We start from the raw sequence: 27738 nt of genomic DNA, 5'->3' as shown, positions 1-27738 counted from the left end.
ACAGGTACACCTCCAATTGACTAAATTGATGTCAGTTAGCCTATCAGAAGCTTCTAAAGGCATGACATCATTTTCTGGAATTTTCCAAGCTGTTTAAAGACACAGTCAACTTAGTGTATGTAAACTTCTGACCCACTGGAATTGTGATACAGTGAATTACAAGTGAAATAATCTGTCTGTAAACAATTGTTGGAAAAATTACTTGTGTCATGCACAGAGTAGATGTCCTAACCGACTTTCCAAAACTATAGTTTGTTAACAAGAAATTTGTGGAGTCATTTTAATAACTCTACCTACATGTACATATTACCCCTGTAACCCCCTGTATATAGTCTCGCTATTGTTATTTTACTGCTGCTCTTTAATTATTTGTTACTTTTATTTCTTATTCTTATCCGTATTTTTTAAACAGCATTGTTGGTTAGGGGCTCGAAAGTAAGCATTTCACTGTTCTATTCGGCGCATGTGACTGATACAATTCGATTTGATTTGGCGGTAATGCAACATTTATTGGATGCCAACCGCCGTTTTAAACCTCATCGAAGAAGAAGGGAACTCATGTGTTACATCCTAATAGTCCCCCACAGTCTTGTTCGAGAACGCACGCACAGTGGCACACATCGGCAAAAGTAGTTGTTATTTTCGATCACCTTATTGCATTTCCAGGTGTCTGGTGTGACTGCAGTGGAGAGATATGCAAAAACAAATGTCTGGGAGGAATGGTAACATGTTTATAGTTACGATACTAGAGCTATATCGGACATACTTGCTAACGTTGGATATATATGTATGGCTAACTTCTTACTGTTTCGTACGGGAACTGGACTCGTTTCAGAACGTCTAAAATATGTTTTGCATGTCCGTTTTTTTGTTGTTATTGCAGACGTGCAACATTTCATGCCCTTTTATTCAATACAGTAAGCAGTTGAACAAATAAACTTCCTTGAAGTGTTGGCTTGCTAGCTAGCAAACATTCCTTTGCTACTTTGCACAGTCGTTTCACCGCATTTCTAGGCCCGTCCAGAAACAACCCTTACTACCTGTCCTCTTTATTGTAGATCCACGCTTTGATCAACTCCCTTAAGTTCATCAAAAGGAAGACTCAATTATTCTAATAAGGGAAAGACCTAGGGGTTGTTTCTGGATGAATGATGTTTCTCACAAAATTCTTGACAATGAATCACATAGAATTGGAAAAATAGTTACACAAGCTAGAGTGTTTTGTGAGGTGCAATAATAGGTGCGTATACATTGATTTGTGAAAAACTAAGTCAACTTCTCTTTTTCAGGTCTTCCTCTCCACTCTCTGCGCCTCATGGTCCCACCACTGCGGCTGGTCTCAGCTGCCATCTGGCAGACGGTCCAGCAGAGACACGTGATGGATTATGGGATGCTGGATGAGTTTGTTACCATGGTCACAGAGATGGTTCCAGAGCTTCTGAATCACAGCCAGAGGGCCCAACTTATTCTGGGTCTTCGAGCGCGGGTGAGAAGAAGAGACAGAACTAGTGTTAATCATTATGTGGGGAACGATAGCATATGATCATATTTAGTCATGTTTATTGTCCCAAATAAGTATCCTAACTGGTTTGCGCTGGTTTCAGCTGGTCCTAGAGTTGTGTCGCTCCAAGCCGATCACAGACCTCCAGACCATTCAGCCACACCTGGACAGGATACAGACCCTCACACCTCTCTGGGGGACACTGGTGAGCTCCTTAGGGCAGAGACTCAGCTAAAATCTAAATCAGTCAGTAATACACGATATGTACAAAAGTATGTGGACACCCCTTCAAATGAGTGGATTCGGCTATTTCAGCCACATCCGTTCCTGACAGGTGTATAAAATTGAGCACACAACCATGCAATCTCCATTGACAAACATTGGCAGTAGAATGGCCTTACTGAAGAGCTAAGTGACTTTCAAGGTGGCACCGTCATAGGATGCCACCTTTCCAACAAGTCAGTTTGTCAAATTTCTGCCCTGCTAGAGCTGCCCCGGTCCACTGTAAGTGCTGCTATTGTGAAGTGGAAACAGGAGCAAAACAGCTCAGCTGCGAAGTGGTAGGCCACACAAGCTCACAACGGCACCATCGAGTGCTCAAACTGCCTCTGGAAGCAACGTCAGCACAATAATTGTTAGTCGGGAGCTTCATGAAATAGGTTTCCATGGCCGAGCAGCCACACCCAAGCCTAAGATCACCATGCGCAATGCCAAGTGTCGGCTGGAGTAGTGTAAAGCTCGCTGCCATTGGACTCTGGAGCAGTGGAAATGCATTCTTTGGAGTGATGAATCACACTTCACCATCTGGCAGTCTGACAGACTAATCTGGGTTTGGCGGATACCAGAAGAAAGCTACCTGCTGAATGCGTAGTGCCAACTGTAAAGTTTGGTGGAGGAGGAATAATGGCCTGGGGCTGTTTTTCATGGTTCGGACTTGGCCCCTTAGTTTAAGTTTAAATTAAATTTAAACGCTACAGCAAACAATGACATTCTAGACAATTCTGCGCTTCCAACTTTGTGGCAACAGTTTTGGGAAGGCCCTTTCCTGTTAAAGCATGATAATGCCCCTGTGCACAAAGCAAGGTCCACACAGAAATGGTTTGTTGATTGGTGTGAAAGAACTTAACTGGCCTGCACAGAGCCCTGACCTCAACTCCATTGAACACCTTTGGGATGAAATGAAATGCTGACTGTTAGCCAGGCCTAATAGCCCGACATCACTAATGCTCTTGTGGCTGAATGGAAGCAAGTCCCTGCAGCAATGTTCCAACCTCTAGTGGAAAGCCTTCCCAGAAGAGTGGAGGCTGTTATAGCAGCTAAGGGGGGGGGCCAACTCCATATTAATGCCCATGATTTTGGAATGAGATGTTCGACAAGCAGGTGTCCACATACCTTTGGTCATGTAGTGTATATCTGATAAGACAATGATACATTATGGAAAAAATATATGCAGCCTAAATGACAAGCTATCATCTAGATGTCCTGATGAAGGCAACATGTTTATATTCTGTGTTTCAGGCGACTGATGCAGAGGTTGGATTATCTGAATCCAACTTTCTGGGGCTGGTTCAAACCCTTCTGAAAGACCCTGATGAGAGGAATCATTTCTTCCAGGTCAGTCAGTATGAGGGTATGGAATAGCCATGGATCGTTTCCATATCACTGCTGTGTATTTCAACAATTTAAATAATAATCTCTTCTGAGAGGTTTTCATAGATCATATTTCTTTACTCTGTTTTAGGATGTTTTTCCTGTAGAATTTGGTCCCAGTTATGACGCAGCCATACAGAATCTCATGTGGCAATTTCTTTCGAGACTTGAGAAGCTACTTCCTGTATCAAACTTCCAACAGGTACTAGTAGAAATAAACTAAACCCGTATAGAGGGGTCTTCAACAGGTCGATCGCAGCCCATCTATGAGTAGCTTGCCTAACAATTCTGAAAGTACATGAAATGAGCAGCAGCAGTACAGAACCTTCGCACATTCCTCACTTACCAGATGCGCAATTAAAGGGGAATTACACTTGAAGAACCAAATTTGTTAGTTTTCTTCCAGACCTAAAAATAAATGGTCTTCTGATGTGATTGAGCCATTGATATGGACTCAGAACATCACATTTCATTGTTTTTCTATGAACAATTGTAATTTTGAGAGTGAAAACTAGAATCTAAAACCAGGTTTTTTATTTTAACTGAAAACATAATTTGGGGATAAAAATTGCAGGTGGAAGTTGTTTATTAACCATTATTTTACCAGGTATATTGACAGAAAACATAGTGTACTACTTTCTCTTGTACACTAAGGACCTGGTGAAGAGTTGCGCGGGAGAAGAGAACAATGTTTCTATTCGAAAGCTAGAAGAAAACAAGTAACTTTTGACATGTTTCATTTTTTAAAGGTAGCTCTCGTGCTAGAAAAGGTTAGACCACTGATATAGAGGAACCATGGACTTGACACTTAGGCATTGTGTGAATTCTACCTATGTTCCTTCTAACTCTGTATTCCTCGTTGTGTCAGGCTGCCTTGTTGCTCAGCGATGTTGCCTCTGTTCTGGAGGAATGTGTTGAGTCTGTGTCTCACCCTCAGCAGATGAATATCCTGCTTCAGTACCACAGAGACCTTGGCCCGCTGGACAACCATGGTAGGCATCTCACAGTACCCATTTTCATGCTTTATATGATGGATTTGTTTTGTCACACCCAATGGCAAATAACGTCTATTGATTATTACTGGGTTGTTTTGGTTCCCTTTTTCCTTCTTTCACAGACCCTCCATCTTCCACCGATGGGGACTGCATTCTCTCAGCTCTCTGTCTTCCTCCTGTGGAACGGGTGGTGATTGCAACGGAGGTGGAGAAAGAAGGAACAAGTATGGATGTAAAAGGAAGAGAGGGGGTGGATAGCAGGTCAGGGGAATGTGAGAAAAACAAAACATCCTCTGTTAGTGATGAGGATGATGCAGAGTTTGTGGACCCCGAGACAGGCAAGGTGGAACCAAAGTACGAAACGGTGATGGTTATCGGGGAAGACGGGATGGTGCAACCTTTTGAAGATTTAAGTGTCGGGAAAAAGAGATCTTTCAAAAAGCCTAAAATAAAGACACACAAAGCCAGGGGAAGTCATGGAGAACAAATGCTTAGCATAATCAACAGCAAGTCTAATGTGATCATATCCTCTGTGCTTTACCAGCCCTCAGTGGATCTACAAAGGGTTGACACTACCAACCTGATATTATTGCCTTTTATACCAGTAAGAAGAAACAGAGGGCTGAAGATGAAGACTAATCTGACACAAGAACAGAAACAAACCGACACAGAATTTTCTGAAAAATATACATTCAAGCAGTGCCAGATTTGTGAGAAGACTTTCAGTCGAAGTGCAGACATGAAGCGGCACCAGAAAATCCACACAGGGGAGCCTATCCAGAACCCAAAACAGAAAGAGTCAAAAGTGTGCTGCATTTGCGGAAGGATGTTTGCAGACATAGAAAAGCTAGACAGGCATAAGCTGGTGCACAACCCCTTGAAATGCACCATGTGTGAAAACAGCTTCAATGGTGTCAAGCCCATCAAGAAACACTATCTGGATGTCCATAAATTCAGCGGGCCATTCCTCTGCACCTACTGTGAGAAAAGCTACACTGAGTTATCAGATCTTATCAGACACGAGAGGACTCACACTCTCCCTTACCAGTGTTCGCACTGTCCAAAGAAATGTAAATCATCAACGACTCTTGCCGAACATGAAAGGATACATACAGGTGAGAAATGCCTTTGCTGGGAGTGTGGAAAAGCCTTTATCAACATAACAACGCTGAGAAACCACATGCTAAATGTTCACAGCAAACCTGAAGATAAACACTCCTGCTCCCAGTGTGACAAATCTTACGGGGAGAAGAGGGCATTGGTAAGTCATGTGAAAATCTGTCATGCTGGGGTGCGTTATCCATGCACATACTGCGGTAAGCTGTTTCTTAGCATGTCCTCATTGACAAGGCATGACCTGATTCACACGCAGGAGAGGCCTTTTAAATGCACAGAGTCTGAGTGCGGGAAGGGTTTCAGATCTCCAAAGGAACTGAGGGTACACATGAGATATCATACTGGCGAGCGGCCATATAAGTGTAAAATCTGTGGGAAGGGTTTTACGCAAAATTGTTATATCACTCGACACATGCGAACTCATACGGGGGAGAAGCCGTATCCGTGTTCTGTCTGTGGGAGAAACTTTTCTGACTTAAGGGTACGGAAAAGACACATGATGACTCACACCGGAGAGAAGCCCTACAAATGTTTAAAATGTGAGAAAGCTTTCAGTCGGACAGAACTTTTGAAAGCACATGACAAGAAAGAACACTGAGCAAATTCAAATCAAGGGATTATTTTTTTTTGTGTATAGATGTTCTAGTCTCTGAAGACAGATGGGTTGCCTCCCACAATGTTCCATTGTCATGTGCTCCCAAGGTCTCGGATTTTCGAGACTATATAGATGTTAGTAATGAAAAATGTTGTCCCTGTGTTCTGAACTTATAACATAGTGGGGAACACTTATCCCTGCAATGCTTTTAGGGGCGAGAGTTGGAAATAATGCAAGCTATAAACACTGATGTAACACATCGAATGGGAGTTTAGTCATTGTGTTTGTTGAATGAATATATATATATATATATATAACTTTTAAAATCACACCCAATAATGTTTATTTTTAAGTTGGTCCATACGAGACCCCTGGGCCATGTTCTCATGCATGAGTTTGATGGTTCAAATGTAAATAAAAAGCCTTGAATTAGTGTGATTTAAATATTTTTTAATAATCATGCTTATAGTAGCTAGCTCATTTGTATTGTATGTATAATGTGACTAGTGTCTCTGATAGATTTATTCAGACGATTTAGACGTTGGCTGGAATAGACTCGATAAAATAATTGTGTGCTCTGGTTTCCCTACAATAAAGTAACACAATGCGCAGCTCCTGACCAAACTTCTCTGTACTGGCTCTTGCTTAGTGGCTATGCTGAGGAACTGGCTACATATGTTATTTTATAGCGCAATGGGATCTACACTCTTACAGGGCACAGAGGACAGGTGCCTTTCGTCACAGACAGAACAATGAGACATATTTCACCGGATTTATAAATGAGAAGAATCCGGTTGGCTTGTCCACTCACTACCAAATATGAGACACATATTTCCCTCAGATTACACAGAACCACAGAAAACAAATCCAGTTTTGATATACTCCCATATCTATTGGGTGAAAAACTACAGTGTGCAATCACAGCAGCATGATTTGTGACCTGTTGACAACAAGAAAAGGGCAACCAGGGAGGAACAAACACCATTGTAAATACAATCCATATTTATGTTTATTTATTGTCCCTTTTTTAACTTGAACTATCATCACAATACTGCACATCTTTACGATACTGTACAGTGGCAAGAAAAAGTATGTGAACCGTTTGGAATTACCTGGATTTCTGCATAAATTGGCCATAAAATTTGATCTGATCTTCATCTAAGTCACAACAATAGACAAACACAGTGTGCTTAAACTAATAACACACAAATTATTGTATTTTCTTGTCTATGTTGAATACATAATTTAAACATTCACAGTGTAGGTTGGAAAACGTATGTGAACTCATAGGCTAATGACTTATTCAAAAGCTAATTGGAGTCCAATCAATGAGACCAGATTGAATATGTTGGTTAGAGCTGCCCTGTCCCATAAAAACACTCACAAAATTTGAGTTTGCTATTCAAATGCCTCAAACAAAAGATCTCAGAAGACCTAAGATTGAGAACTGTTGACTTGCATAAAGCTGGAAAGGGTTACAAAAGTATCTCTAAAAGCCTTGATGTTCATCAGTCCACGGTAATGTAACGGATGTGAAATGGCTAGCTAGTTAGCGGGTACGCACTAGTAGCATTTCAATCAGTTACGTCACTTGCTCTGAGACTTTAAGTAGGGTTGCCCCTTGCTCTGCAAGGGCCGCGGCTTTTGTGGAGCGATGGGTAACGACGCTTCGTGGGTGTCAGTTGCTGATGTGTGCAGAAGGTCCCTGGTTCGCGCCCGGGGCGAGGGGACGACGTAAAGTTTTTACTGTTACATTGGTGCCGTGACCCGGATCACTGGTTGCTGTGGAAAAGGAGGAGGTTGAAAGGGGGGTGAGTGTAACGGATGTGAAATGGATAGCTAGTTAGCGGGTACGTGCTAGTAGCATTTCAATCAGTTACGTCACTTGCTCTGAGACTTTAAGTAGGGTTGCCCCTTGCTCTGCAAGGGCTGCAGCTTTTGTGGAGCGATGGGTAACGACGCTTCGTGGGTGTCAGTTGCTGATGTGTGCAGAAGGTCCCTGGTTCGCGCCCGGGTCAGGGCGAGGGGACGACGTAAAGTTTATACTGTTACAGTAAGACAAATTGTCTATACATTTTTTTTTTCACCTTTATTTAACCAGGTAGGCTAGTTGAGAACAAGTTCAACTAAATGGGGAAAGTTCAACACTGTTGCTACTCCCTAGGAGTGGCCGTCCTGCAAAGATGACTGTAAGAGCACAATGCAGAATACTCAATGAGGTTAAGAATCCTAGAGTGTCAGCTAAAGACTTACAGAAATCTCTGGAACATGCTAACATCTCTATTGACGCGTGTATGTAACAGTATAACTTTACGTCGTCTCCTAACGCGTACCCGCTAACTAGCTAGCCATTTCACATCCGTTACATGTATACGATACGTAAAGACTAAACAAGAATGGTGTTTATGGGAGGACACCACGGAAGAAGCCACTGTTGTCCAAAAAAAACATTGCTGCACATCTGACATTCGCAAAAGAGTACCTGGATGTTCCACAACGCTACTGGCAAAATATTCTGTGGACAGATGAAACTACAGTTGAGTTGGTTGGAAGGAACACACAACACTGTGTGGAGAAAAAATGGCCCAGCACACCAACATCAACCTCATCCCAACTGTAAAGTATGGTGAAGGGAACATCATGGTTGGAGCTGCTCTGCTGCCTCAGGGCCTGGACAGCTTGCTATCATTGACGGACGTCTGATCCGCAACTACAGAAAACGTTTGGTTGAGGTTATTGCTGCCTAAGGAGGGTCAACCATTTATTAAATCCAAGGGTTCGCATACTTGTTCCCACCCTGCACTGTGAATGTTTACACGTTGTGTTCAATAAAGACATGAAAACGCATTGTTTGTGCGTTATTAGTTTAAACAGACTGTTTGTCAATTGTTGTGACTTCGGTGAAGATCAGATCAAATTGTATGACAAACTTATGCAGAAATCCAGGTAATTACAAAAGCTTCACATACTTTTTCTTGCCACATATTATAGACATAATATGACTTTTGGAACTTTTGTGAGTAATGTTTACTATTCATTTTTTGTTTGTCTATTTAACTTGCTTTGGCAATGTAAACAAATTGAATTGAAGCCCAGCGGCCAGCAGTGATAAATGGATTTTGGCCGAGATTCTGCTAATTTACTAATCGATGAAATATTTGACCTCCATACAGTTTTCTGTTCCCAAAACTATACGTCACGAACAGAGTGGACTATGTTTTGTGGACTTTAAACTTTGTTTAGAAGGAGTGCAAAGGCGAATTGAGTTATTGTACACGCGCTTTTCACAGTACAGGCGTTCCCCTACGGAAATATGCAAATATATGCTATAAAGCGCCAATCGGATCTCGCTAGTTCGTGCTTGGCTCTGCCCACCTTCTTACTTGTTCTGCCCACTATGGCAATTGTGTTCCCATTTGGAACGACAGGCAATGTGTTGAGGGGGGAGGGGGGGGGGGGGTATTTGTGTTATAGTAGTGTAACGACCCTGGGTTTATAAGCGCGGAAATCGACTCTGCGGCTTGAGCATGCTTTTGCGGCATAGTCGATAGCGCGCCGGACCTCGGGCTAGAAGGTCGAGGGTTCGAGACCTGCTCCCTGCCTGTTTCATTACACTGGTGTCGGAAGTAAAAACGTTGATACAAATTAGCCAGCTAGCTAGCTGACTTCTGTGGCTAGCTACCGTAGGTGAGAACGGGGGCTGAAAATTTTTCGAGGGAATACGAAAGTGGAGGTAGGGGACGATTATGGCCAAGGAGGTGCGTGTGCATGGACGTCGGGGGTTCTGGCTGAGGAGATCGCCAGGGCGTCGGAGCCCAGAGGCCGCTTGAGGGAGGACGTTAGAGTGATGGCGGCTGAAGCGGGCATGAGTGCTTCGTCGACTGTGTTTCGCGCGGATTCTGGTGGGCGGACCGAAGGGGTGACGTCGACGCGGCGGGACGAGGAATCTGGGGCTCAGGATGTAAACAAACATGGCGGCGCCCAGTTCCCGGCTGCGTCCGTATCTGTTAAGACCCCCGAAGTATTCCGGTAAGGCGGATTGGGAAGCTTTTCATGCTCAGTTTGAACTGTTAGCTCATTTTAGGGGGTGGTCGGATGAAGAAAGGGCACTGTAGTTGGCTTTATGCCTCACGGATGAAGCTCTGGCCTGTTTGATATTGATTAGCCCCGAGGACAGACATGATTATGGTGCTTTAGTGGGAGCACTGAGGAGGCGCTATGGACAGTGTGTACAGCCCGGGCTACTGCGTTCCGAACTGAGTAATAGACGCAGGCAGCCTGGAGAGCCTCTACGGGTGCTAGCTAATGACATTGAGAGCCTCTCTAGGCGGGCATATGCTCACATGCCCCCCTCCGTGCAGAGCGAGCTAGCACGGGACCAGTTCATACAGGCGCTCTCTCCTACGGAGCTGCGCATACAGACCCAGCTGGCTCATCCTGAGTCATTGCAGATAGCCTTGGAGATGGCTTTGGAGAGGGAGCTGGTGTGGGCTGGGGCTTTGGTGGGGGTGCAGGGAGACAGACCCTCTGTGCGAGCTGGGGGGCAGAGCAGGCCGGAGCCGGAAAAGCCTGCATGGGTGGCTGAAATGACAGAACTCATTCGTGCTGTGTCGCTACAGGCGGCACGAAACACACGCCCTGGTCCCAGGGTCTGCTGGGGTTGTGGCCAGCCAGGCCATCTGCGCCGAGATTGCCCCATGTCCCCCAGAGCTCAGGGAAACGGCTCGGGGTCCGCATAGACCGGGTAGTGTGGACCCCTGGCTTTCTATCCCAATCTTCTTCAGGAGGAGCCCACCGGCACAGACGGGGAAGCAAGGCTCCACTTCCCCCAGAAGCAGACGAGAGCAAGCGGATGGAGCCTGTTGTTGTGGTGGGCCGGACCTGTGTTGGGGACTTTTGTCATGTCCCTGTCACTGTGGAGGGGGTTCCCTGCTCCGCTCTGGTGGACACTGGGTCCACAGTAACCCTGGTGAGGCCAGATATTGTGCCAGGTTGGACTCAGTGTGAACCCACAACTGTGCAGCTCCGCACAGTCACAGGTGAGCTGGCACCCATGAAAGGGAAGGGAATAATGACTCTGACAGTAGGGGGCAGGACTGTGCGTCATCCTGTGTGGGTGGCGGCTGTGCAGGACCCTTGTATACTGGGGTTGGACTTTCTTAGGAGCACAGGCTGCCAGTTAGACCTAAATAGGGGCACACTGAGCTTCCAGGGAGGGCCGGAAGTCACTATGGCCCCCCTAATGTCACATTCACTCAACCCAACAAACCCTTTACTCCAACAGTTAAAGCAGCAGAGACTCATGGCTGCCCCCCCTCCCCCACAGCTGTGTGTGACTTTTCCCCAGCCCCCCTGTCACCTACGGCGGTGTGTTACATTCCCCCAGCTACCTCCATGACACAGCCCTCTGTGAGCCCGGGCCGTGCCCCCCCAGACCAGCTACCCCAGATGGGAGAGGAGAGGACACTGTCTGCAGTGAGGGAGATATGGGGTAGGAACTGTGTTGGTCTTGACCCCGAGCAGCAGGAACGGTTGTGGCAGTTGCTGTTTGAATTCAGAGACAGCTTTGCGCTGAGTGAGGAAGAGATGGGTCAGACTCATCTGGTGCAGCATGAGATCGACACAGGTGATGCTCGACCCATCAAGATGCGTCCCCGCCGTATCCCGCTGGCACGCCAGGAGGCGGCAGACAAGGCTGTGTTGGAGATGCAGCGGGCAGACTTCATTGAGCCCTCAGACAGTCCCTGGGCAGCGCCAGTCGTCATGGTTCCGAAGAAGGGGGGCAAGCTAAGGTTCTGTGCGGACTACAGGCGGCTGAATGAGGTAACCAGGAAGGACTCATACCCCATACCACGTATCGATGAGTTGCTGTACCTGGTTAGGGGGTCCTCCTGGTTCTCCTCACTAGACCTCCGCAGTGGCTACTGGCAGGTGCCCCTCTCCCCAGAGGCCAGAGCCAAAACTGCGTTCTCCACTAACCGAGTACACTGGCAGTTCAAGGTCCTGTGCTTTGGCCTGTGCAACGCTCCAGCTACTTTTGAGCGTTTGATGGACAGGGTGCTGGATGGCATCCCCCGACAGCAGTGTCTGGTATACCTCGATGCTATCCTGGCCCATGGCAGCTCCTTCCAGTCAGCCCTGGGGGCGCTACGGCGTGTGCTGGAGAGGGTTGCTGCCGCAGGTCTGAAGCTCCACCCCGAGAAGTGCCACTTCATGAGGAGAGAGGTGTCCTTCTTGGGCCACCGAGTGGGGAAGGAGGGGATCAGCACCATGGAGGACAAGGTAGGGGCTGTCAGAGACTGGCCCACCCCCACCGACCAGCGTCAGCTGAAGAGCTTCCTGGGCCTGGCCTCGTACTACAGGAGGTTTGTACGGGGCTTCTCAAGCGTTGCTGCTCCACTGAACCGCCTGCTGCCGAAGGACAAGGCTTTCACTTGGACAGTGGAGTGCGAGGAGGCGTTCAACACCCTCAAACGTGCACTGATCGAGGCCCCCGTGCTCGCCCGCCCTGACCTCACCTTGCCCTTTATCCTGGACACAGACGCGAGCAATGTGGGCATGGGTGGGGTGCTGGCCCAGGTGGGGCCAGAGGGGGAGAGAGTGGTGGCGTACTTCAGCAAAACATTTGACAAACATGAGCGCCGCTACTGTGTCACCCGGCGGGAGCTCTTGGCTGTTGTGGCTTCCGTCAAACACTTCAAGTACTACCTGGGTGGTCTGCCCTTTACTGTAAGGACTGACCACTCTGCTCTCCAGTGGCTCATGTCTTTCAGAGAGCCAGAGGGGCAGGTGGCACGATGGTTGGAGGAGCTTCAGCCATATGACTTTACAGTGGTGCACAGGGCAGGGGCACGCCACTCCAACGCCGACGCCATGTCCCGTCGGCCCTGTACTGCAGACGGCTGCCGCCACTGTGAACGGAGAGAGGGACGGGAGAGAGAACTGTGTGCAGAGGAGGGGGTCTGTGCCACAGTGTGTTGGGCGAGCGGGCCTGTCTGCTGTGAGCTGCAGACTGTCGACGTGGCTGAATGGGGGCAGCAGCAGGGACGGGACACAGACCTACAGCCAGTGCTACAGTGGGTAGAGGCTCAGGTGAGGCCACCATGGGAAGAGGTGACAGCGCTCTCACTCGCGACCAAAGGGTTGTGGTCAAAGTTTGAGCGACTGCGGCTGGCTGATGGCGTGCTACAACGGGCATGGAAAGAGTCAGCTACGGGAGAGGAGAGGTGGCAGGTGGTGGTCCCAAAAGCATTGCGGGAGACTGTGCTCCAGAGTACTCATGGGGGGGTGGGGACTGGACACTTTGGGGTCACAAAAACACTGCGCCGCCTCCGTCAGGGCTTCTACTGGGGGCAGCACAAGAGGAATGTGGAGGACTTTTGTCGCCGCTGTGACAACTGCACATCGAGAAAGGGGCCCCCAGGGCGCTCTCATGCTCAGCTCCAACAGTTCCCAGTGGGGGCTCCCATGGAGAGGGTGGGAGTGGATGTAGTTGGGCCGTTCCCCACCACAGACAGTGGAAACCGCTGGGTGCTCACGGCCATGGACTATTTCACAAAATGGCCCGAGGCCTATGCTCTGCCTGACCAGGAGGCAGAGACCATCGTCGACGCCCTGACAGCGGGGATGTTCAGCAGGTTTGGAGCTGCAGAGTCCATCCACAGCGACCAGGGCAGAAACTTTGAGTCCCGTGTGTTCGCCACCATGTGTGAGAGGCTGGGAATGCACAAGACCCGCACTACTCCTCTCCATCCTCAAAGTGATGGCCTTGTGGAGCGCTTCAACAAAACGCTTGGACAGCAGCTGGCCATCGTCTCTTCCAAACACCAGCGTGACTGGGACAAGCACCTGCCTATGGTCCTCATGGCATGCCGCTCCGCTGTCCAAGACTCCACCTCCTGCACGCCTGCCCTCCCCATGCTGGGGAGAGAGATCCGCACCCCTGCGGAGATGGCGTTTGGTCGGCCCCTGGATAGCCCTCATGTTCCCCCAGGGCCGGAGTATGCCCGGAGACTCCAGGACCGCCTGGAGACAGCCCACACCTTCGCCAGAGAGCAGCTGGTGAATGCAGGTGTTAGGCAGAAGAGGAACTATGACGTGCACACCCGGGGAAGGCACTTTGTGGCTGGGGAGTTGGTCTGGGTCTACAGCCCCCTAAGGAAAAAAGGCAGATGCCCCAAGTTGGACAGTCACTGGGTGGGACCCTGCAGAGTCCTGGAGAGGGTAGGGGAGGTTGTGTACCGGGTGCAGCTTCCTCCCAGGGGGAGAAAGGTGGCACTGCACCGAGACAGGTTAGCCCCATACAGAGGGGCCTCTTCTCCCCAAACCCCAGGAACCCCCACAATTCCCCTCTCTGGCAATGACATTCTCCAGGCACCCACCCCCAGGTGCCGCAGACAAGACTCTAGACAGCCCACTCACCCTGTCTCCCTCCCTGTGTCACCACGTGGTTCCCAAGAGCCACGGACTGTAATACCCGTTCCCGCTTCCTTGTCCCCCATATCCCTGCATTCATCCCCTGGTTCCCAGAGGGGCACTCTGCAACTATCACGGCCACGCAGGCAAAGGAGACCTCCGGGTCGCTTCAGAGACTGTGTTTGTTCCCTCGGGGTCGAGGGACTTTGTGGTGGGGGGGCTGTGTAGCGACCCGCACAGACAGCTGTGTGTTTGTTATGTGTTAGGCTAGTAGGTGGTTGTGTTGTACTGACCAGTACCCAGTGTTCGTGGGGTCCGACATGTCAATCAACCTGCTATCTGCCAATCACGGGAATGCCTGGAATGTTCTGATGCCGGGCATCCTGGCGGTTGGCGGAGTGGCGTGGAGGGGGGTTGGGCAGGGGGATGGAGCATTGGAAGTTAAGACCAGGTTCAGCCTTTGTTCTCTCTTTTTACGTCTGGGCTTCACAAGAGAAGGTCACGATTGGCTTGTGGGTTATCTTTCATTTATTTGGCGTGGGCTACGGCCAAACAGTAGCCTGTGTAAAGTTGGTTTAATAAACCGTCCATTCGTAAACTCAACCCTCTGTCTGGACAGTTGTTCTTTTATGATCTAGTCAGGTCATTACATTGGTGTCAGAAGTGGTCCCTGCCTGTTTCATTACAGTATTGTATACTTACTGCACTGCTGGAGCTAGAAATAAGCATTTCACTCCACCTGCTTTAACATCTGCTCATATGTGTACGCGACAAACTTTGATTTGTGGTTTAACTTCAAAATGGGTCCCCCACAGTCTTGTTCGACAACGTACACACACAGTGGCACACATCGGCAGAAATAGTTGCCATTTTCGATCCCCCTATCAAAGTTCCTGGTGAATGCAGTGGAGAGACATGCAAAAACACATGTCTGGGGGGAAAGGTAACATATTTATAGCTATGCATACGATACTAGAGCTAGATAGCCATACCTAGCTATGTCCTAACGTATTGTTTTGTGCGGTAACAGAACTCGTTCCAGAACGTCTAACATATATGTTTTGCGGGTCTGTTTTTGTTAGTTATTACAGATATGCAGCAGCATTTCTGTTCCCTTCTGATTTCATTCCCGCTATTCTATTGAATATGGCAGTTGAAACACTTCCTAGAAGTGTTCGGTTGCTATCTAACAAGTGAATTGCATTGCCTTTGCAGTCGTTTCACTGCTTCTCTAAACCGTCCAGAAACAACTCTTCAAATCAAATTATATTGGTCATTCACGTGATTAGCAGATGTTATTGCGGGTGTAGCGAAATGCTTGTGCTTCTAGCTCCGATAGTGCAGTAATATCTAACAAATTACACAACATATACACACAAATCTAAGTAGGAATGAATTAAGACGATATACATATGAACGAGCGATGTCAGAGCGGAACAGACTAAGATACAGTAGAATACAGTATATACATGCACTACCAGTCAAACGTTTTAGAACGCATACTCATTCAAGGGTTTTTCTTTATTTTTTACTATTTTCTACATTGTAGAATAATAGTGAAGACAAACTATAAAATAACACATATGGAATCAGTGTAACCAATAATTTTTTTCAACATATCAAAATATATATTTTATTTTAGATTATTCAAATAGCCACCCTTTGCCTTGATGACAGCTTTGCACACTCTTGGCATTCTCTCAACCAGCTTCATGAGGTAGTCACCTGGAATGCATTTAAATTAACAGGTGTGCCTTAAGTAAATTTGTGGAATTTCTTTCCTTAATGCGTTTGAGCCAATCAGTTGTGCTGTGACAAGGTAGGGGTGGTATACAGAAGATATCCCTATTTGGTAAAAGACCAAGTCCATGTTATGCAAAGAACAGCTCAAATAAGCAAAGAGAAACAACAGTCCATCATTACTTTAAGACATGAATGTCAGTCAATGTGGGAAAATTTCAAGTACTTTGAAAGCTTCTTGAAGTGCAGTCGCAAAAACCATCAAGGGCTATAATGAAACTGGCTCTCATGAGGACCGCCACAGGAATGGAAGACCCAGAGTTACCTCTGCTGCAGAGGATAAGTTCATTAAGAGTTACCAGCCTCAGAAATTGCAGCCCAAATAAATGCTTCACAGAGTTCAAGTAACAGACACATCTAAATATCACCTGTTCAGAGACAGTGGGAATCAGGCCTTCATGGTTGAATTGTTGCAAAGAAACCACTACTAAAGGATACCAATAAGAAGAAGATACTTGCTTGGTCCAAGAAACACGAGCAATTGACATTAGACCGGTGGAAATTTGTCCTTTGGTTTGGAGTCCAAATTGGAGATTTTTTTGTACCAACCGCCTTGTCTTTGTGAGACGCGGTGTTGGTGAACGGATGTCCACATGTATTTCCCACCATAAAGCATGGAGGTGTTATGGTGTGTGGGTGCTTTGCTGGTGACACTAATTTATTTAGAATTCAAGGCACACTTAACCAGCATGGCTACCACAGAATTCTGCAGCGATATGCCATCCCATCTGGTTTGGGCTTAGTCCCACTATAATTTGTTTTTCAACAGGACAATGACCCAACACACCTCCAGGCTTTGTGTGGGCTATTTAACCAAGGAGAGTGAGGGAGTGCTGCATCAGATGACCTGGCCTCCACCATCCCCCGACCTCAACCAAATTGAGATGGTTTGGGATGTGTCAGACTGCAGAGTGAAGGAAAAGCAGCCAACAAGTGCTCAGCATATGTTGGAACTCCTTCAAGACTGTTGGAATAGTATTCCAGGTGAAGCTGATTGAGAGAATTCCAAGAGTGTGCAAAGCTGTCATCAAGGCAAAGGGTGACTTTTTGAAGAATCTCAAATACAAAATGTATTTAGATTTGTTAAACACTTTTTTTGGTTGCTACATGATTCCACATGTGTTATTTCATCATTTTGATGTATTCACTATTATTCTACAATGTAGAAAATAGTAAAAATAAAGGGAAAACCCTTGACTGAGTAAGTGTTCTAAAACTTTTGATCGGTAGTGTATGAGATGAGTAATGCTAGATATGTAAACATTATTAAGTGAATGAGATACTGTAGCATAGTATAGAAAACAGTATATACATATGAGATGAGTAATGCCAGATATGTAAACATTAAGTGACTAAGATACCATAGTATAGAATACAGTTGAAGTCGGAAGTTTACATACACTTAGGTTGGAGTCATTAACTTGTTTTTCAACCATTCCACAAATTTATTTAACAAACTAGTCTTGGGAAGTTGTGCATTAAACAAGTAATTCTTCCAACAATTGTTACAGACAGATTATTTCACTTATAATTCACAGTATGTACATGGGCCAGAAGTTTACATACACTAAGTTGACTGTGCCTTTAAACAGCTTGGAAAATTCCAGAAAATGATGCATGGCTTTAGAAGCTTCTGTTAGGCTAATTGACATCATTTGAGTCATTTGGAGGTGTACCTGTGGATGTATTTCAAGGCCTACCTTCAAACTCAGTGCCTCTTTGCTTGCCATCATGGGAAAATCTAAAGAAATCAGCCAAGACCTCAGAAATAAATTGTAGACCTCCACAAGTCTTGTACATCCTTGGGAGCAATTTCCAAACGCCTGAAGGTACCATGTTCATCCGTATAAACAATAGTACACAAGTATAAACACCATGGGACCACGCAGCTGTCATACTGCTCAGGAAGGAGACGTGTTCTGTCTCCTAGAGATGAACGTACTTTGGTGCGAAAAGTGCAAATCAATCCCAGAACAACAGCAAAGGACCTTGTGAAGATGCTGGAGGAAACAGATACAAACGTATCTATATCCACAGTAAAACGAGTTCTATATCGACATAACCTGAAAGGCCGCTCAGCAAGGAAGAAGCCACTGCTCAAAAACCGCTATATAAAAAGCCAGACTATGGTTTACAACTGCACATGGGGACAAAGATCATACCTTTTGGGGAAATGTCCTCTGGTCTGATGAAACAGAAGTAGAACTATTTTGCCATAATGACCATCATGTTTGGAGGTAAACGGGGGAGGCTTGCAAACTGAAGAACACCATCCCAACCGTGAAGCACGGGGGTGGCAGCATCATTTTGTGGGGGTGCTTTGCAGCAGGAGGGACTGGTGCACTTCACAAAATAGATGCCATCATGAGGGAGGAAAGTTATGTGGATATATTGAAGCAACATCTCAAGACATCAGTTAGGAAGTTAAAGCTTGGTCTCAAATGGGTTTTCCAAATGGACAATGACCCCAAGCATACTTCCAAAGTCGTGGCAAAAGGGATTAAGGACAACAAAGTCAAGGTATTGGAGTGGCCATCACAAAGCCATGACCTCAATCCCATAGAAAATTTGTTGGCAGAACTGAAAAAGCGGGAGCGAGCAAGGAGGCCTACAAACCTGACTCCGTTACTCCAGCTCTGTCAGAAGGAATGGGCCAAAATTCACCCAACTTATTGTGGGAAGCTTGTGGAAGGCTACCTGACACGTTTGACCCAAGTTAAACAATTTAAAGACAATGCTACCAAATACTAATTGAGTGTATGTAAACTTCTGACCCACTGGGAATGTGATGAAAGAAATTAAAGCTGAAAGAAATTATTATTTAAATAAATTATTATATACTATTATTCTGACATTTCACATTCTTAAAAAATTTGGTGATCCTAACTGACCTAAAGGGAATTTTTACTAGGATTAAATGTCAGGAATTGTGAAAAACTTCTGACTTCAACTGTACATATGAGATGAGTAATGCAAGATATGTAAACATTTTTAAAATGCCTAGTGTTCCATTCCTTAAAGTGGGCAGACTGCACCACCCTCTGTAGAGCTTTGCGGTTGTGGGCGGTGCAGTTGGCGTACCAGGCGGTGATACAGCCCGACAGGATGCTTTCAATTGTGCATCTGTAAAAGTTTTAGGTGACAAGCCAAAATTCTTTAGCCTCCTGGGGTTGAAGAAGCTCTGTTTGGCTTTCTTCACCACACTGTCTGTGTGGGTGGTCCATTTCAGTTTGTCAGTGACGTGTACGCCAAGGAACTACCTCTCCTCTTTATTGTAGATCCATGATTTGATCAACTCCTAAGTTAATATAAAGGAAGGCTCAATGATTCCAAGCAGGGAAAGGGCTAGGTGTTGTTTCTGGATGGATGAAGCGTTTCTCTCTCTCATTCACACCCCATTCTTGAAAATGAAACCCATAGTAACACAGTATTAATAGTAAACTAGTTAAAAAATTGTTCAACACGCTAGAGTGTGATATGCATTAAGAGGTGCTTATAAATAAGTCAATATCTCTGTTTCAGGTCCCTCTCTTCCTCTCCCCTCTCTGCGCCTCATGGTTCCACCACTGCGGCTGGTCTCAGCAGCCATTTGGCGAACGGTCCAGCAGAGACACGTGATGGATTATGGGATGCTGGAAGAGTTTGTTACCATGGTCACAGAGATGGTTCCAGAGCTTCTGAATCACAGTCAGAGGGCCCAACTTATTCTGGGTCTTCGAGCACGGGTGAGGGATGGAACTAGTGTCCATCATTATGTGGGGAACGATGGCATATGATCATATTTAGTCATGTTTATTGTGTCAAATAATGTCCCAAATAAGTATCCTAACTGGTTTGCGCTGGTTTCAGCTGGTCCTAGAGTTGTGTCACTCCAAGCCGATCACAGACCTCCAGACCATTCAGCCACACCTGGACAGGATACAGACCTTCACACCTCTCTGGGGGACACAGGTGAGGTTCAAAGGGCATATAGGCTCAGCTAACGTTTACGTCAGTCAGTCAGTCCTAGACATAACTCTTTTATGATAATGATCATCATAACAAAAGTGTTTTATTTTTTGCAGACTGATGATGGAGATTTATCAGACTCCAACTTTCTGGGTCTGATTCAAACCTTGCTAAAAGACCCAGATGAGATGGAACACTTCTTTCAGGTCAGTGTGGCTGTGCGTATACTAGTACAGAAGTGCAGTCTCACAGTCCAGCTTATTCAGTGGTCACTGTAGGAGAAAAATTAGACACATGGATAACTTATAAAGACATAAGACAGCTGAACAGTAAAATAACAGACCACATGAAGAGAAGAGACACATAGTCTGCTGATTCCATTAAGTGCATACTGACCAGACAGATAGGTGCCTAAAGAAATTGGACACTAGACACATAGTCTGCTGATTCTTTAAAGAGATACACCTGTCAGAGAAATATGTGTTTAGGGCACTTAGACCCACTAGACGTATAGTCTGACCATTCCATTACGTACATACATGTCAGACACCTAGGCGCCTGAAGCAATTGGATACACTGGGATAGAGGGTCCGGCAACCATTATAAACTAATTGAAAGCAGATGGTGGTGAATGACTTCATAGGAGGATGGGCATAAGACTATGTGGATATAAAATGTTGGAGCGGGGTTGGGAAGCGGGGTGTGTTCCGCGGACATTCCAGATGGCTATACAATTGTAATAAAAGCATGTTTTGATTTCACAAGTTCTGAAAAGCGTTATATTTGAACAGATTTTCCACGACATCACCAAATTTTTCTGCGTTAAGATCACTTTCTGAGTCAAAATGCAAGCCGAGATCTACTGCTCGGATTTTTATGTATTTTTAATGACTTTAAAAAAGTAAGCCTATGCAACAACCTCTTTGGGCTAGGGGGCAGTATTTTAACGTCTGGATGAAAAGTGTGCCCAAAGTAAACTGCCTGCTACACAGGCCCAGAAGCTGGGGTATGCATATTATTAGTAGATTTGGATAGAAAACACTCTGAAGTTTCTTAAACTGTTTGAATAATGTCTGTGAGTATAACAGAACTGATTTGGCAGGCGAAATCCCGAGCACAATCCATCCAGGGTAAAACATTTGAGGTCAATGTGTTTTCCATTAGGTTTCTATGGGAAACCCTTTTTAATAGGAATCGGGGTTGGAGTTCCTATGGCTTCCACTAGATGTCAACAGTCTTTAGAATTTGGTTGATGTTCTTCCTTTGAGAAATGAAGAAGTAGTCCTGTTCTTTCCATGTGTCACTCAGATGGACTCCAGTCTTTTGTTGCGCGTGACCTGGAACGAGCTTCATGTTGTTTTTATCCAGAATGATGTCTGTGAGTAAAACAGAACTCATATGGCAGGCAAAAACCTGAGAAAAAATCCAAACAGGAAGTGGGAAATCTGAGGTTTGTAGTTTTTCAACTCTTTGCCTATCCAAGATAGGAAGTGCAATCAGACCAAATTTACACTAAGGCTTCCACTAGATGTCAACAGTCTTTAGAACCTTGTTTGATGGTTCTACTGTGAAGGAGGGGGGAATGGGAGCTGAATGAGTCAGAGGTCTGCCAGAGTGGCATGAGCTGATCACGTGGGCTCACGTGAGAGTTAGCTGCATTCCATCGCATTTCTACAGACAAAGGAATTCTCTGGTTGAAACATTATTGAAAATTCATGTTAAAAACATACTAAAGATTGATTCTATACTTCGTTTGACATGTTTCTACGAACTGTAATATGACTTTTCGTCTAAACTTTCGCATGGACTTTCCGCGCCTCATGAGTTTGGATTGTGTACTAAACGCGCAAACAAAAAGGAGGTATTTGGACATAAATGATGGACTTTATCGAACAAATCAAACATTTATTGTGGAACTGGGATTCCTGGGAGTGCATTCTGATGAAGATCATCAAAGGTAAGTGAATATTTATCTATTTCTGACTTCTGTTGACACCACAAAATGGCGGATATCTGTATGGCTTGTTTTGTTCTCTGAGCGCTGTACTCAGATTTATTGGATGGTGTGCTTTTTCGGTAAAGCTTTTTTGAAATCTGACAGCGGTTGCATTAAGGAGAAGTGGATCTAAAATTCCATGCATAACACTTGTATCTTTTAGCAATGTTTATTATGAGTATTTCTGTAAATTGATGTGGCTCTCTGCAAAATCACTGGATGTTTTGGAACTACTGAACATAACGCGCTAATGTAAACAGAGATTTTTGGATATAAATATGAACTTTATCGAACAAAACATACATGTATTGTGTAACATGAAGTCCTATGAGTGTCATCGGATGAATATCATCAAAGGTTAGTGATTAATTTTATCTCTATTTCTGCTTTTTGTGACTCCTCTCTTTGGCTGGAAAAATGGATGTGTTTTTCTGTGACTAGGTACTGCCCTAACATAATCGTTTGGTGTGCTTTCGTCGTAAAGCCTTTTTGAAATCGGACACTGTGGCTGGATTTACAACAAGTTTATCTTTAAAATGATGTAAAATACTTGTATGTTTGAGGAATTTTAATTGTGGGATTTCTGTTTTGAATTTGGCGCCCTGCAATTTCACTGGCTGTTGTTGAGGTGGGACGCTAGCGTCCCGAATATCCCAGAGAGGTTAACTAACCTCCAGACGAGCTTCAATGCCATACAACACTCCTTCCGTGGCCTCCAACTGCTCTTAAATGCAAGTAAAACTAAATGCACACTCTACAACTGGTCGCTGCCCGCACCTGCCCGCCCGTCCAGCATCAGTACTCTGGACGGTTCTGACTTAGAATATGTGGACAACTACAAATACCTAGGTGTCTGGTTAGACTGTAAACTCAGACTCACATTAAGCATCTCCCATCCAAAATTAAATCTAGAATCGGCTTCCTATTTTGCAACAAAGCATCCTTCACTCATGCTGCCAAACATACCCCCGTAAAACTGACCACCCTACCGATCCTCGACTTCGGCGATGTCATTTAGAAAATAGCCTCCAACACTCTACTCAACCAATTGGATGCAGTCTATCACAGTGCCATCCGTTTTGTCACCAAAGCCCCATATACTACCCACCCCTTTGACCTGTACACTCTCGTTGGCTGGCCCTCGCTTCATACTCATCGCCAAACCCACTGGCTCCAGGTCATCTACAAGTCTCTGCTAGGTAAAGCCCTGCCTTATCTCAGCTCACTGGTCACCATAGCAGCACTCACCCATAGCACGCGCTCCAGATGATATATCTCACTAGTCACCCCCAAAGCCAATTTCTCCTTTGGCCGCCTTTCCTTCCAGTTCTCTGCTGCCAATGACTGGAACGAACTGCAAAAATCACTCAAGCTGGAGACTCATATCTCCCTCACTAGCTTTAAGCACCAGTTGTCAGAGCAGCTCACAGATCACTGCACCTGTACATAGCCCATCTGCAAATAGCCCATCTAACTACCTCATCCCCATACTGTATATATTTATTTCTTGCTCCTTTGCACCCCAGTATCTCTACTTGCACATTCATCTTCTGCACATTAATCACTCCAGTGTCTAATTGGTATATTGTAATTACTTCGCTACCATGGCCTATTTATTGCCTTACCTCCCTTATCTTACCTCATTTGCACACACTGTATATAGATTTTCTTCAACTGTATTATTGACTGTATGTTTTGTTTATTCCATGTGTAACTCTGTGTTGTTGTATGTGTCGAACTGCTTTGCTTTATTCTTGGCCAGGTCGCAGTTTAAATGAGAACTGGTTCTCAACTAGCCTACCTGGTTAAATAAAGGTGAAAAAAAGATATAATTAAAACTTTGCTGTGCTTTCGAGGATTTTTTTCAATGTATGGTGCGAGGAAACTGTGCAGACACGTTGATCTGAGCTTTCTGATTGGCCAGCGGTAGGCCTATAGGTGCACTTGATTTGCTGTCTGGGCCTGTCAGGTATGCAGAGTTCTACCTTCAGACACATGAAATGGTTCAAAAAGGGAACACTTTACCTTCCCGGGAGTAGGGCTGCTGAATCAAGTGCACCTGCCATCAACAACTCAAGGCTTTATCGTTGTTTTTGTTTTTTACAGAAATGTTTGGTGATCGACTAAGAATGCCAGTCGCTATCGACCGGTTGGTGAACATTGATCTTATTTATAAACAATGCTGACCAATGTTGACCTTTTTCCAAGGTCTGCTTTTATTCTGCTTCCAAGGTCTCCTTTTATTCTGTTTACGGCTGTATGCTTCCATGTGAGTTGCAGATTACACTTTTTCTTATACCAAATGTGTTTTCTTTTATACTAATTTCTTATTCTCTATTAGGATGTTTTTCCTGTGGAATTTGGTCCTAAGTATGATGCCGCAATAGAGAAACTCATGTGTCAGTTTCTTTCAAGACTTGAGAAGCTACTTCCAGTATCAAATTTTCAACAGGTACTAAAATTATAATAATACCTTAATCAATTCAGTGAAGGATCACTATTCACAAAGTTTCGTATAGTATCTTTTGGATCATCCCTAAATCCTATCTATTTTCCTTCTGTGTCAGGCTGCATTCCTGCTCAGTGATGTCCCCTCTGTTCTGGAGGAATGTGTTGAGTCCATGTCTCACCCTCAGCAGCTGAAAACCCTGCTTCAGTACCACAGAGATCTCGGCCAGCTGGACAACCATGGTATGCATCTCTCACAGAACCCATGTAGATGCTAGCTTTTCTTCAGTAGAGGACATTAAAATGTATTCTTTATTTAACCATTGTCTTTAATTTATCATCTTCCTTTTCTAGATACTCTGTCTTCCACCGACGGGGACTGCATTCTCTCTGCTCTCTGTCTCCCTCCTGTAGAAAGGGTGATTGCAACAGAACAGACAGAATCAGAAACACCAGTGTCATCCTTGAATGTCTTCATGGATACATTCAGCAAAGAGTTGGAGGTGGACTCTGCAACACTGACAGAGTACACAGAGATGGAACCGGGGACAAGTATGGATGTAGTAGAAAGAGAGGAGAGGGTGGAATGTGAGAGAAACAACAAACTATCTATAGAGTTTGCTGACCCTGTGGACCATGAGGACATGGAGGTTCATGCCGGTAATGAAGAAGAGAAGGTTGTGGGGATTGGACCAGTAAAAGATGAGACGGAAGATATTGTTGAAGAGGTGGACTCAAGGTACGAAACCGTGATGGTTATTGGGGCAGATGGGGTGGCGCAGACTTATGAAGATTTAAGTGTCAAAAGGAAGAGATCTTTCAGAAAGCCTAAAATAAAGACACAAAGCCAGTGGAAGTCATGGAGAACAAGTTACAAGCATAGACGTGTCTGATGCGATCATATCCTCCATGCTTCACAAGCCTTTAGTGAAGCTACAAAGGATTGACTCTACTAACCTGATGTTGCCCTGTAGACCAGTTAGACAAAACAGCTGAAAACATTGCTAGCACGAGAATGTAAACAAACCGAAACAGAATTGACTGAAGAAAAAACATTAGAGCGGTGCAGACATGAAGCGGCACCAGAAAATCCACACACGCCCATTTCAGTGTCTCCAGTGTAGGAAGCGCTTCCAGTGCCATTTTGATCTGACGAGACATCAGCAAAATATGTGTAAAGTAGTTGTGTCAAAACCTAAAGGTAAAACACCAAAGCAGCTCAAAGGAAATGACAAAAGACCTGAAATGTTGAATAAGTGTCATAAGAGTTACAAGGACCCGCAGAGCTTGGAGAAACCAAGACTAAAATGTGAAAAAAACTCTAAGAAAAGGCGTAGCAGATCTCCAGCTAGTAATGAGAAGGACTCTGAGATGTCCAGTGAAACAGTCCAGAACCCTGAGGGAGGGGACACAGAGCTGGCCAGTGGAACTCCTCTTGAGGCAACACCTGAGGACAGTGACTCGTCCTCTACCAGTACACCCATCTTACACCCATCTTACATCTTACACCCATCTTACACCCATCTTACACCTATCTTACACCCATCTTACACCCATCTTACGAACCTCTAGCCAGACTGAAAAACGCAACCAGTCAAAAGTGTGCTGCATTTGTAAAAAACTTTTGCCAAAATCTTACAACATGCAAGTTCACATGAGATCCCACTCAGATCTGCACCCTCACAAATGTCCTCATTGTGGGCAGATGTTCAAAAACATCAATGATATGAGAAAGCACAATGTAAAGATAGTGTGCAAGGTGCTGCGAGCTGAGTCTGAAGAGGCCCAAGTACATGCACTCACCCACAGCCCTCTCCACTGCACTGAGTGCAGTAGGATGTTTGCAGACCCAGAAAAGCTAGACAGGCATAAGCTGGTGCACAACCCCTTGAAATGCACCATGTGTGAAAACAGCTTCAATGGTGTCAAGCCCATCAAGAAACACTATCTGGATGTCCGTAAATTCAGCGGGCCATTCCTCACATCACTGAACCTGAAATGGTCCATCCACACAGACAGTGTTGGGAACAAGGCACAACAGCACCTCTTTAACCTCAGGAGGCTGAAAAAGTTTAGCCTGGCCCCGTAGACCCTCACAAACTTTCTACAGATGCACCATTGAGAGCATCTTGATTGGCTGTAGATTGGTTCTCCAGATTGTGGTTCAGTCAGCCCAACACATCACTGGGGGCACACTGCCTGCTCTCCAGGATATCTACAGCACCCGGTGTCAGAGGAAGATCATCAAGGACCTCAGCCACCCGAGCCACGGCCTGTTCACCCCCCTACCATCTACAACAGGATTTCCCAATCCTCGGGACCTCAAGGGTTGCACGTTTTGGTTTTTGCCCTAGCACTACACAGCTGATTTCAAATAATCAACAAATAATCAAGCTTTAATAATTTGAATCAGCTGTGTAGTGTTAAGGCAAAAACCAAAACGTGCACCCCTTGGGGTCCCGAGGACCGAGTATGGGAAATGCTGAGATAATACAGGTGCATCAAAGCTGGGACCGAGAGTCTGAAAAACAGCTTCTATATTCAGGCCATCAGACTGTTAAACAGTCACCATCAGCCCGCCGCCCAGTACCCTGCCCCAAATCTTAGTCACTGTTACTAGCCGGCTACCACCCGATACTCTACCCTGCACCTCAGAAACTGCTGCCCTATGTACAGTTCATAGTCATTGAACACTGGTCACTTTAATGTCTAAGTACTGTTGTACCCACTTCATATATACTGTAGTCTAGTCTTATTTTATTTAACCTTTCTTTAACTAGTCTAGGATCATCCTATATAGCTGTTGCTGTATACACATTTACTATTCATATACTGTCTATACACACCATCATATACATATACACTGAACTAAAGTAGAAACACAACATGTAAAGTGTTGGTCCCATGTTTCATGAGCTGAAATAAAAGATCCCAGAAAAAGTTCCATACACACACAAATCGTATTTCACTCAAATGTTGTGCACAAATTTGTTTACATCCCTGTTTGTGAGCATTTCTCCTTTACCAATATAATCCATCCACCTGACCGGTGTGGCATATCAAGAACATGATTAAACAGCATGATCATAACGCAGGTGCACCTTGTGCTGGGGACAGTAAAAGGCCACTCTAAAATGTGCAGTTTTGTCACAACACAATGCCACAGATGTCTCAAGTTTTGAGGGAGCGTGTAATTGACATGCTGATTGCAGGAATGTCCACCAGAGCTGTGTCCACCAAACCGTCATTTGAGAGAATTTGGCAGAACGTCCAA

The 27738-nt window shown here is 45.3% G+C and overlaps 1 protein-coding gene across 3 annotated transcripts; it reads left to right on the top strand.

Moving 5' to 3' along the window:
• The first annotated feature begins 561 nt into the window (after positions 1-561).
• LOC129862548 (zinc finger protein 431-like) lies at positions 562-26855 on the top strand. 3 transcript variants are annotated; one of them, XM_055934336.1, is made up of 12 exons: positions 562-722; positions 1290-1486; positions 1605-1706; positions 3020-3115; positions 3243-3353; positions 4020-4143; positions 4269-4370; positions 19595-19797; positions 19922-20023; positions 20137-24468; positions 24584-24707; positions 24819-26855. In XM_055934336.1, exons 1-10 carry the CDS (start codon positions 695-697, stop codon positions 20296-20298), a joined length of 1227 nt encoding a protein of 408 aa, XP_055790311.1. In that variant the 5' UTR covers positions 562-694; the 3' UTR covers positions 20299-24468; positions 24584-24707; positions 24819-26855. The 3 variants fall into 3 exon arrangements, with proteins under 3 accessions (XP_055790311.1, XP_055790302.1, XP_055790295.1); XM_055934327.1 differs by lacking the exons at positions 19595-19797; positions 19922-20023; positions 20137-24468; positions 24584-24707; positions 24819-26855 and having other exon boundaries at positions 4089-4143; positions 4269-6468; XM_055934320.1 differs by lacking the exons at positions 19595-19797; positions 19922-20023; positions 20137-24468; positions 24584-24707; positions 24819-26855 and having other exon boundaries at positions 4269-6468.
• The last annotated feature ends 883 nt before the right edge of the window (positions 26856-27738 follow it).

Source organism: Salvelinus fontinalis, chromosome 1 (assembly GCF_029448725.1).
Source record: "Salvelinus fontinalis isolate EN_2023a chromosome 1, ASM2944872v1, whole genome shotgun sequence".
NCBI lineage: Eukaryota > Metazoa > Chordata > Actinopteri > Salmoniformes > Salmonidae > Salvelinus > Salvelinus fontinalis.
This window is presented reverse-complemented; position numbering and strand designations above follow the sequence as displayed.